At 36.5% G+C, this 12,584-nt stretch overlaps 1 protein-coding gene across 2 annotated transcripts; it reads right to left on the minus strand.

The window, feature by feature from the left end:
• Positions 1-1,742: 1,742 nt before the first annotated feature.
• On the minus strand, positions 1,743-12,584 carry LOC107082002 (retinol dehydrogenase 3-like). Of its 2 annotated transcripts, none has more exons than XM_015370409.1 (5): positions 12,443-12,584; positions 5,977-6,300; positions 5,552-5,810; positions 5,307-5,470; positions 1,743-2,680 (listed from the first exon to the last, which is right to left on the minus strand). In XM_015370409.1, exons 2-5 carry the CDS (start codon positions 6,290-6,292, stop codon positions 2,457-2,459), a joined length of 963 nt encoding a protein of 320 aa, XP_015225895.1. In that variant the 5' UTR covers positions 6,293-6,300; positions 12,443-12,584; the 3' UTR covers positions 1,743-2,456. The 2 variants fall into 2 exon arrangements, with proteins under 2 accessions (XP_015225895.1, XP_015225896.1); XM_015370410.1 differs by lacking the exon at positions 12,443-12,584 and adding an exon at positions 11,341-11,363.

Here is a 12,584-nt window from a genome sequence, read left to right on the forward strand (position 1 = left end):
TATATACATAGTGAGATATTTAAGGCGTCCTATATACAATAAATTGATCTTATATATTGAGGTAAAATAGTTGCTGTGCAAATACAGTATGTTGGTTTTACTTGTTATATTCTATTCTGGTGCAAACAAAGTATTGTGACAAAGTGTAAACAGTGCAAGGTGACCCTTGGTAACTAAATAAATACAGGCCTTTTGCACAAGGTTTTTTCACATTACTATTGTAGAGTCTGAAGGCAGCAGGGCTGAACGACTGAAAGAGTTGTTCAGCTCCTCTGTGATGCACAGGGTGAAAGGTGTTGTCCATGATAGATTTGAACTGGCAAAGTTCAAATCTATCATCCAGTTGAAAACGTGTGATCTCTGAATTAACCTCCTTTCTAGTTTCAAAACATTCTGTATTTAAAGGTCAAGATTCTCAGTCAATGAGGACGAACTCCAAAAAAAAGGTTAGAATACAAAACAACTACAGTACACTTCACTTTTTGTGGTTTAAAATGTTATGCCCTTCATTTGAACTGCTTTCTAAATTCAGAGCAAGCTAGGAAGATCAAAGCATTTAAGATGTTTCAGAAAGTGCTGCTCTGCATATTTAAATTTGCTTGCAGATGGGAGTGTTATTGTACTGTTGCAGGCCTGGCTCACTAAAGGATATTAAGTCATTTGCTTTAGGATATGAATTGGTTTGGAATAGTCTGGGAACCAGGCGTAATAGTGAATTGCATATTTTTGAAAGCTGAAATCTGAAGTTTTCTCCTCTGTTGGGAGTTGCATTGTTTACTTTTTTTATTTTCATAAATGACTCCCTTCCCTCCTCTAAATGATGAAGGTGACAGGAAAAAATAAACTTACCTCTACAAAACCATTCAATTGTTCACCGAGTGAAACCTGAGAGGAAGAAACATTCTTAATTATATATTCATAAGTTAATATTCATATTTACCTTACAAAAATGGTAAAACTTGATAAACTGCATTCTTCGTTTTTTTATAACAACTTGTATTTGCAGTTTAACACCGTTTATTGGCAATTAAGTTCATTATTGGATCTATAACTACTTAAGAAATCCAAGACTCACTCAATAGCTTATTGACAACACCATCTAGAGGCTCAATATAGTTATGATACTAATAAGACATGTTCAGCCGCTTTCATTTTTTGTGTATCTATTAAACTGATAATTTCCCCCCCTCCGAAAAAATAAATATAATTAAAAATAAATATAATTAAAGATAGTTTTATAGTTAAAGACACATTTACCTGATGACAGAAACAAACCAGAAAAAAGAAAAAGACCTGTCACCTGCTTTGGGTAGTGTCATGATTTATTTATTAGTAGACTCCTTATGGCAATAAAATTGGTGTTTTTTTTTTAAAAGTTTTATTTTGACAGAATTAAAACACAGTTATAATTTGTCAAAAAGCAGGATTAATCTTTATTTTTGTATAAGGAAAAACAACTTTTTATGATTACATTAAGACAAAGAAAAAAGAAACAGAGGAAACTGCTATTGTGCTTTTACTTCATTTTTAAAACTTCTTGGCCTGATAAGTCAAGCTGTAAAATACAATTATTCAGAGTTACCCAAATCAACAGATCACACAACCTACCAATCATAATACTTATACCTCTATGCTTTATCATATATAAAACAGTCAACATAGTCCAGGTGTATATATATATATATAAAAAAAAAATCTGTAATTACATAAAAATAGCCTTTTCTATATTGGACAGACTGTCATAATACAATAAACAGTCAAAGCTTCATGCAACTACATTCATTTTCCACCAGAGGGCAGCAGTTTTGTTTTCGGTACAAAAATGTTATAAGTTAAAAAAATCCTACATTTAACCTCTAAATAAGTTGTAATGATCATCACAGTGGATAAATTCCAACTCAAGCACCATAGAACATCATAATCATGTAAACATACCATGGTTACAGCTCTTCAGAAGTAGCCGCTTCTCACCTTCAACTGAACAAAGTAATGCAAGTAGTGCAAAACTCGAAACTGCAGATGAAGTTTTGCACTATCTAGAGTCAAGGTCCATAATTGATATAGAAGTGGTAAATGGTTCACCAGCATAGGCTTGTGTAAGAGACAAAACAGGATAACATGACTCCCAGTTTTGATAACTGCATTCCCTTTACCCTCAAATCGACTCTAAGAGCAGAAGTTACACAGCAGCACTGTTGTTTGCGTTTGCTCTTTAAGACAAATGCAGTATTATTCTAAATGCAAAGTTCTTACAAACAATGTATTGTTCCAAGTAGGAGACGACCGATATCACAGGATTTGAGATGTAAAGGATGTTGATAAAATTCTACATGCACACCACTGACAGACGTGTAAAGATGACACGCTTGTAGTTGAATAACATTTATTCTTCTGAAAAATAAAACACAAAACATGGTATTTTAAAGGGTGCTTCTCAAATCACATTATGTCAGAAACTACAGCACAGAGATTTTAGGTTTGGGACTATATTGAAGGAAAAATCGATCTGCTATCCATGTTGGCATGTAGGACATGGGCAGCCAGAGGAATTTGGCGTCCCATCCTGGGGAGTAGCGGGAGCGAGGATAGACGGCAGCGATGGCGTGCTCCATGCAGTGGACCACCTTCATCAGGTCCCCGTCTCTGAACTGCTGGAACCTTTGATCCAACTCTTGGAGAGCTAAAAGAAAAAATGACATCGACACCTTATGTTTTAACAGAGATTATAAAAAGCTTCTGCAGTCAGTGATACAGAAATTATTTAACCTCTATGGAAGGAAAAATCTTTGACAAATAGAAAAACTTAGATAGCAATATAATGCTCTACTACGTCAGGACAAAGTCAGGGAGGTCTATAGCTGATTTCATCACAGACATTTCTAAATTTTAAACTTTAGAGATTTGATTTTATAGTAAAAATGCTTTCCTATAAGCAAAGATAAATATATATTGTTTTCTACCCGAACTACTGAAGGTTTTAAAAAACAAAAAAACAAAAACAAAACTGTTTCGCACTCAATTACCTGCCAGTTGATTGAAAGAAAGAAAAAAACCCTCTGTTTTTTGCCATTTATTTCTTCTGAATGTTACGGAGGGATTTAAATTTATTTACATTTTCTATTTTTGAACTGTTGTGAAGCCTCTTGTGAAGCTTTATTGTGGAACATGGTTATAAACTTAAGTAAAGATCTAAAAAAAAAAAACTTATAACAAAATATACGATTTTGTAAAACTGAATGAGTTTTTAACCAGACTGACCTAAACTGATCATGCATTACAATCAGAGTGACAACACTGCAAAGCATATGGCATCAGATAAAAAAACAATAATTTAAGGATAAAGGTGCGCTTTTGTAATTTATTACCCTTAGATGCATGACTTGGTTGTCTGCTTTGTGCGTTTCAAGATTTTTCAAAAAGCATTCATTATAAAGTTGTTTTAAATAATTTAATTAAATCTGTTGTACATATAGGTTACCATTCCTTAAAGGTAATAGTCAAGCTAATCTGTCCAATTTCAAGTAATACAATATCTCCAAGTATTATATTCTTATCTGATACAGCCTCTCCCTATTTAAGTATATATAACTAAGAATATTTCAGAGAAATCAACAGGCTTGATTTTTGGTCACTCTTCTTAGGAAAATTGGTAAAGCTAATTTAAATTCCTTAGTTTCCTGTTACTAAGACAACTTCTAAGACAACTGTAGATTTTCCAGCAGGAAGTCAAGGCTTTGAAGATGACAAAACAGGAGCCTAATATTGGTCAGCCTGAAAGATTTGCTGACTGACTTAATTAAAATGAAAACAAAAAAGCCCAAATTGGCTTGAATCTCACCGAACATTTGCAATTGGTTAAGCCAAATCATTCAGGAGGAAAGGTCTCTGGTCAAAGAAGATAAAGACAAGGTTTCTGGTCTTAATGGCAGGAGGTGTGTTTAATAGAGTTGAGGAAAGGCTTTTCAATCCAAGATGGCGATGGTGATGGCAGCATCATGGTACTGGGCAGGTGTGCTACCAGAAAACCTGCCAAGCAGTACTGATGGATTTATAGTGGAGGAAATAATGGAGGAGGAAGAGAAGAACTCCAAATTCTTCACTTTATTTCCTCCACAACTATTTTAAGATCATTGGATACACATTCAACATGGAAATGATCTCAAACATCAAAACTGGCTCATGAATAAAGTATCGACTCAGGGCTATCTTCTTAAAGGACATTTTAACCAAACGCTGGTGGCAGCACAGATATATATTTGGCCCTATCTATTAGGGGTGTAAATAATAATCGTTTTGTATCGATGCATCGATCCAACAGCCGACGATCCGATGCATCGATACGTCCGCAAGATAATCGATTCATGTTTTTTTTCCCTCCGGTCTATTTTTATCCATTTGCTTGCTCCTGGACGTAATTTTCCCTCCCGTGCTGCGGTGGTGCTAAACCTATTTTGCCCTCCTACCGCGCTTCCTGGTTATACTCTTACAGCAATGTGTTGCAGTAAGCTTGACACAGACATTTTTGATTTATGCTCAATATTGAAGCGTGGTCTGTGCTACACGCTGTGGGTCTAGATACGGCAGAGGCGGTGAGGAAGTGGGGGCGAGTTTAGTCTGACAACGGAGGGAAATGAGGGCCAAAAAGAGCGGAGATACAGGTGGAAAAAGGGTCCCTGCGTTCTTGCGCACCTTGCTCTTCTAGCAGGAAAAACTTCACAAGTTTTCTGCAATTTCGGTCATAAAAACAAAACAAGCCGACCTCCTGTCTGCGGTACTGTCTGCGGTCAGTTACAATTTGGGAGAGGTGCAGCGGAGTGTCTGTGGAGGGGGCGGGACGTCTGGAGCCGAGGTATTGCATTGCACTCATTGCACTGATTTTGTGCAGTATTTTTTTAATGCAACTTTTATACTTCTGTTATTTGCTGTTGTTTCTAAAAAAAAAAAAAATGCATAACGATATTACATCTTTCATTGATTTATTTCAAATTTAAAACATTGTCTAGCCTGTAAGGTGTAAAAAAAAAGCACCAATTAATTGAATCGTATCGTGGTGTATTCTTGAGTATCGAAAATAATCGAATCGTTGGGTCAGGAAATCGATACTGAATCCAATCGCCATGATGGATGTGATTTACACCCCTACTATCTATTCGCATACTGCTGCGATGGACTGGCGACCTGTCCAGGTTGTACCCCGCCTCTCGCCTGTAGACAGCTTGGGATTAAGAGTGTCACAAAATGGATGAATGGATGTTCACATACTGTGTCAAACAATAAGCATTAATAAAGAAGAAGTAAAAACTCACTGGTCTCCAAGAAAGCTTGCCCATAGTCATCCTTCATATCCTGAGATAATCTATCCCAGAGTTTCCTCAGGTGGTTCTGCAGCATCACTGTGTCAGTCACGCTAGTTTTGAAGAAGCCTGGCTCAATGCACAGAACTTTGACTCCAAACGGCGCCATGTTTAACCTAAAACACATAAAAAACCTTTAAAGAGGATGCTCAGCAAACTATCAGTGGATAACAATAAAGAAAGGAAAATATTCTTACCTCAGGCTGTCATTAAAGGACTCCACTCCATATTTGGAGACACAGTAAGGACCCCCGAACGGGCTGATTCGGCCAAACACACTGGCTACGTTTACCACTCTGCCCCTGGCCTTCTTGATGAGAGGGAGAACGCTCAGAGTGACGTCAATCACTCCCATAAGATTGACGGCCAGCATGGATTTGTAATCATCGATAGTCAGCCAGTCAGTCGGACCAGATGGTGTGGCAACTCCAGCATTGTTTACAACAGCCCAAAGACCTGAAACCAGATAAGCAGCTCATGAAACCTGGGATGGGACTAATAAACCCCCCCATCAGGGAACACCAACATCCCCAGACCAGCTTTGCCTCAATCTAACAACATCATCCCAACTGATTAGTTATTGCTTAGTGAAATAACTGAGAACAAAACAAAAACAACTCACCCTTCTCTCCAACATGAGTCTTGATGAAATCTGCCACTTTTTTGACACTGTCCGACTTTGTGACGTCCAGGGAAACCGTCGTCAGTCTTTCGGAGGAAACCTTCTTCAGCGCGATCTCCCCATTCTCCGTGTAGCAGCCTGCGATCACGCGGAAGCCAAGCTTGTCCAGATATTTGGCCAGGGTGTTCCCGAACCCGGAGTCACAGCCGGTGATGTACACATACTTATTCCCCTTGTCGGAAACTCTTTCGCTTTCTTTGTACCAACGGTAGAGGTACCAAACGGCCACCAGCCCGAGGATGGACAAGAACAGCATCTTTATATCTGTGCAAAGGAAATAAAGTTTTAAATTCACTGTCCTGAATCTAAGCATAATAACGGATAGTTATTGGAAGAAAAAAACATTGCGAAGCACAATCAATTTACGAATATGGAGGAAATTGAAAGTAGCCCAAGTTATCATTTAAGAGCCACCACATACAGATGTGCTACAACTGCTAACCAAAAGCATGTAATCCACACTAACCTGAGGAAGGACTATACTCCTGTCTTTTACCAAGCATTAAATAATCGCTCTGAGAAACTGAAGTTTGTGTTTTCATGAGCTCTGAACAATCACATTTAATGTTTAAATGATTCAAATTCATCACCATCTTTCATAAATCAACATGATTTTCAACTAATAATTCATTCACTGAAATAATTAAGTTGTTTCAATTTACTAAGATTCACATGACAAAGACAAAAAAGGAGACCTGATGTGCAAAATATGATTCTCGCTTAAATGTAAAAAAAAAAAAAATCCTACACCTGAGAAATCTAAAGCATGTTTGTTTAATGTGTTCCTCCCACGACCTGTCAGAACAGAGAAACCATCTTGCTCTAGGGTAGATTTGTGCAACCACTCTGAAAATGTTTTGCAATAAAAATAACAGACAAATAAGACGTAACCTCGAAACCAAATTATTTTGCTGGTTCTGTTTCAGTACTATAATACAACCCAGCCCGAAACGGTCAGGATGAAGTATGAAGAAGGTTTATAAAGGTTTGCTGCGACTTCAAAGGAAATCAAGGACATTAACCAAATATTACTAACTACGCTTTGAGAAGTCTGTCAGGGTCTGAACTTAAATAAAGGTGGACTTTCTTAAACTCTGACTTTTAGCCTGACTAACACAAATCTGAGCATTAATAGACAGAGCCACCAGCGTCTCCTTGTTCTGCTTAGGACTCGATTCGAATTATTTAAAACTTAAGATTTAAAACTAATTCCTTTCAAGCCAATGTGATCAGGTCACATAGCAACCTGAATTGCTGCTATTAAAAACATTTTTTAGCTGTTAACTAAATAACATGACTGTGTAGTTCTGCAATATATGGACGCTAGTTTTATATCAACATTCAAAAGCAAATTAATAAATCAAAGGTGCTTAATGGCGCCTGTAAGGACAGTGGAAAATGCATTTTCTTTGGTTATATGAATCGATCTTTAGGAATTAAGAGATTCGATACTGAATTGGAAAATCGATTTATTTATTTTTTACCAAACACAGCTCTTGTTTCGTCTATGTATGTGTAATTGTGAAAGGTGAGCTATGCGTGTGATCAATGAGACACAAACGGCACTCAAGCTTTATTTTGAAAGGTAAAAGGTGTAAAATACTTGCTCCAGTTTCGAGCAGCTTCAGTGTGTTTAAAAGGAAAAAAAAACAAAAAAACATATGGGTTCAAACAGCCCTGCAGGGGAGAGCTGTCCAACAACAATGTCTGAAATCTCATGTCATGTATGGGAAAACAGATTTGAAAGAAGAATTATGGGTATAAAAAAAAAAAAAAAAAGATTGCATTGTTGTTGAGAGAAGTTGCAACACCGGCAGAGACGTAACCCTGTCAAAATGTTTAGAACAAGCTGGTGCTAGTATCAAAGTCAGTGTGAGGAACTATGTCTGGTTTGATAAAAAAAGGTGGATTTGTTTAGTGTTTGCATTACTAAAATCCTCACAAGGTTCATGTTGACTTTAAAATATTACATTTAATAAAAGGTGGGAATTTTTTAGGGGAAACAAGAGAGGACATTTAATATCTAGACAGAAAATTCTGGTGGTGAATTATTCGTTTTTGTTTTCCATCATTACCTAAATCTGTATCAGAAAGAAACCTGCAGACCTTATGATCATCCAGTAAATAATCAATGAAGGTACTTTCCATCTTTAAAAACTATGATGTTTCATTATATTGCATTAGTAACTGGAATTTGATATTTTGGCAGCTCTAAATTGTACAGTGATTCAAAACATGATAGGATGGATCCTTAAGTTACAGAGTTCACTGCTAATAAATGTTTTTTTTACTCTCCTTTAACAGCTGGTGATCTTAGCTGAAGTAAATATTTTCAACTTTTTACAGTTAGAGCTACAGGTTGAATGATTATCAAATTATGACATTATTTATATTCAAATATCACAACTTTTAAACGAAAGTTTACAATTTAAGGCAGAATTAATCAATGTCTGATGCTGCGGCATCATCTCAGAGGTTTTTATTATTATTACTTTGAAGCTAAAACTTCCACACATGTTCATTTTCACTTTTTTAAAAGGAGAAAGTCAAGTCAACTAATTTAATTTGGAAAATAGGATTTTTCTAATTCAGCTACATTGAACACAAATATACCCCAAGCTTACAGTAACAGAGAGAAAGCCTAAAAAAAAAAATATCAGCGACATTATTCCAGACATGATCAGCATCCTGAAAATTTCCACAGGAAGTCTTTGTTTTGTTTTTTTTTGCAAAGTTTCTTACGCCACCTGGATAGCTTCCCCTAACGACCAATGAGGCAAGATAATAACTAGCCATAAACAAATAATTGGATTACCCAATTAATAAAATAATCATCAGTTACTTTTGTAATAGAATAATTGTTAAATGTAGTTTAGACACTAAAACATCCCATTTGCTGGAAGAACGACCCAGTTTAAAATGTTACTTACAACTAATATATAGATTTTGCATTTAAAAAGGGAGAACACCTTTCTGCCTGTCAATATACTCTATAAAAAACTCAAATGGCCTATTTTAGCTTCACATTCTTAAAATCACATTTTGCATTTTTGCATTTATTAACATGTCAATCAAAAACTAGATAATCATTAGTTGCAGCCTTAAGACACGTTAAATGTTTGGAATTTTATTGAAAACCTTTCTGAGGAAGTTGGTCCTAGAAGTCAATGGAGAAAAAAAAAACTAGCCGGGGTAGAAAATCATGAACAGGGTTTCTGTACATCATAGGAATCTTGACTAGTCCTGTTAAAAGCATTTCCCAACATGAAAACAAAAGATCTTACTCTCCTCCATTTTCATTTATAGACAATGAAATGATGATCCAGCCTCATAAGGTGTCGTTAGGAAATAAAACATTACAACCGGATCTATTTTTAACCTGTGTAATTTAAGATGATACTGTAAAACCTAAACTGTGACAAAATGTTATTAATTTATTAAAATATTTGTAGAATTTGCTAAAGAAGCAATATGGAGAAACCTGATATCTGCAGTAAAATGTATGATGATATTAAAAATCAATGATCAACAGAAAGTGGACACTAATCATACCCCCTCCAAAGCATGATTAGATTTTTACTTGTTTTTATTCAGATTACAATGAGTGAAGCTGCAGAGGTTTGAGGACTTCACTGAAATATATAACATTTTCTCGTGATGTTCTTTAAAATAGCCGAAAGAAGTTGGTTTAGCAGAGTCTGCAGGATTCATTTAGTTGATTTTTTAACCATGTTTGACCAGAAGCATTTACATAAAGTCATACTTGTCTACTGCCCATGTCCTCACTAAGACAAAGAAAGTAGAGCACATCACCCCAGTTCTAAAGTCCTTACACTGGCTCCCTGTACCTCAGAGAATAGACTTTAAAACACTTCTGTTAGTCTATAAATCTCTGAATGGCTTAGCACCTAAATACATCACCGACTTGCTATCAGTGTATCAACCTTCCAGACCACTCAGGCAGGGGCAGGTTTAGGAAATTTGGGGCCCTAGGCAAAGACAGGCAGGGGGCCCTCTGAATTAAGAAGACAAAACATAAAACAGACCCATTATACAGATACAGAAATTGTAATATAATAGACATACATTATTTGTTCTACATTTTGTCCCTTTTCTTGTTTTCCTCTGTTTTGTACTCAGCTGACTTTTTATGTCGTTTCAAAAGGAAAGAAACTAAGCTTGCTTAACCGATTGTTTCTTACTGTGTTTCCAAAAAGGTGACAGCAAAAGTAAATAACCCAGTCCTTCTTTCCACTGTAGACAAGCTATGATCTGCTAATCTGTTTTCCATTTTTCATTTGTAAGAAATAATAGCTGCATGAATCATGACAGCGGACAAGATAGAGTAGAGCAGGAGGCAGGGTTACCAATCTACTTGCTCTGGAGAGCAGAGTTCACTGCTTTTATATGTTGTCACCAAAGCTTTTTTGAAATAAAAGCGCTAGAGGGGTCTGAAATACACCTGTGCCTGAGACACACTTAATATTATAAGCATTCTGATGGCATTTTTAATGAAGGGTTTTTTATTAAAAACATACTTAATGTGCACAAATAAGTAATAGCTGTATGGAAAAGGAGTCTTATGGGGCCCCCAGGAACTTGGGACCCTAGGCAACTGCCTAGTTTTGCCTAATGGTAAATCCGCCCCTGCACTCAGGTCTTCGGGCTCCAGCCTGCTCTGCATACCTAGAACCAGAACTAAACATGGAGAAGCAGCATTTAGTTCCTATGCTCCACTTATCTGGAACGAACTTCCAGAAAACTGTGAGAGTGTGGAAAGCCTGAGTTCCTTTTAATCAAGACTAAAAACACATTTGTTTAGTATTGCCTTCGACTGTCCTAGTTAAATAGTTCAACTGAAACATCATTAGTTCAACTTTTTTTTATTTTCTTTAGTTCAACTGTTTTTATTGTTCATTTTTGTTGTTGTGCTTATGTTTTAAAAAAAAAGAGAAGTTGGATCAAAATGTGTCATTGAAAAAAAAAAAACAAACAAAACAACAAAGAAAAACAGACATTGTTGGTTTCAAGGTGGAAAACTACAAGAATGTAGCAGTGAAGATCAGTCATTTTTTTTTTGTAACCTCCTTACATGAGCTGTGCTTGTCCATACTTCTGGATGTAAAAGCACAAGATCAGCACTTCATCCCCTTCAAATATTTCAAAAACACAGGCTTATGTACTATTCTTTGATTCTCCTTTAAACAGACAGATAGATGTTAACGCAGATATATATCTTAAGATCATAATTAAATAATACTATTTTACGTCAGACCAATGGCGTAACGACACAAGCAACATTATCTGGGTGGGCACCATATGAAGTTCAACATCCCATCCTCTACCTTAACGGTTATGGTTTTAATCGACGCTCTGGATTACCCATAATTCCAAGCTGTAGCTGTAGTTGTAAAAAACAAATACAACCTTCTTTTAAGATCTTTACTGCGATTTGAGACATATATGAGTGTATTTTTTTTTACCAATCGTCTAATGAACGATACACAGTTATCAACATAGTTATTAAAAGTACCACTGTCTGCTTTGCCATTGATGTCAAGTTTAAACGGCTCACCATAATGCTGAAATCTGCCATTTGTTGGGGTATAAATACGGTCCGTTCGGTCATTACTGTATCAGCTGGATATTAGAGGATTTTTTTTCGCACCATTATGGTCCTGGTCCACCATTGCGTAAGGGGCCAACCAGGTGTCAGTGACGGGGCCCCCTAAGCAACTGCAGTCTCTGATAGTTACGCCGTTGCGTCTGACTAACTATGCCATTCATAAAAAAAGAAAACAACGGGAATGCCGTGGAAAAAACCCTAGCAGACCTGCATGCTTCTTGCAGGCTGCCGTGCTGTGAGGCTGGGAAACAGGCTGAGCAGGACTCATTAGTAGGTAGAAACACGCAGAGTGGACAGGATGAGAGGAGGCTCGACCAGCATGTGTCCCGTCAGGTTTGATGAGAGGCGGCTGTGGTTTTCAGCCCACCGGATTACATGTGCAACAAAGCTGGATCAACTGGTTGTCTGACACTTTGCTTAATAATCTACGGAGGGAAACTAATATTTACTTGAAATGTATGCAGAAAGATTAACATAAAAACTATTATTTACAGCTTAATGTTTTGGTTTGTTTGACGCATCACATTATGTAGAAATTGAAGAGCTTAAAGAGCCGACTTTCATTAAACATCAAAGAAAAGTTGCAATTGTCGCGATGCTTATGCAACACAAAAAACAAAAAAAAACAAAAAAAAAAAAAAAAACATTTGAATGCAAAAATTGAAGAATCAATATATTTTTTAAACAGCATATTCAGAGGAACCGAATCATTCATTTGGTTTTTTACCCGAAACATGTCAGATTTTCCAGGATAATGAAAAAATATATCTACATACTTACCTGTGTTCTCGAGTGTCTATGCAGGAATCGCAGCTGCAGTCTCTGGAGGAACTGGGAATAAACTGGAAATCGCCACAAAGTTTGTTTTTACTCCTCTGAAACCTGATTTGGTTTTTTCCACCTGGACTTCCGGGAAAGTCAG

This window comes from Cyprinodon variegatus, unplaced genomic scaffold (genome assembly GCF_000732505.1).
Source record: "Cyprinodon variegatus isolate N-32 unplaced genomic scaffold, C_variegatus-1.0 Scaffold46, whole genome shotgun sequence".
Lineage (NCBI taxonomy): Eukaryota > Metazoa > Chordata > Actinopteri > Cyprinodontiformes > Cyprinodontidae > Cyprinodon > Cyprinodon variegatus.

Excerpts from the sequence above, each read along its gene's own strand:
- LOC107082002 (XM_015370409.1), bottom strand. The coding sequence starts at position 6,292 with ATGCTGTTCTTGTCCATCCTCGGGCTGGTGGCCGTTTGGTACCTCTAC. Across the intron at positions 5,471-5,551 it reads TCCTTTAATGACAGCCTGAG|GTTAAACATGGCGCCGTTTG; the intron begins GTAAGAATATTT and ends TATGTGTTTTAG. Across the intron at positions 2,681-5,306 it reads GCAAGCTTTCTTGGAGACCA|CTCTCCAAGAGTTGGATCAA; the intron begins GTGAGTTTTTAC and ends TTTTTCTTTTAG.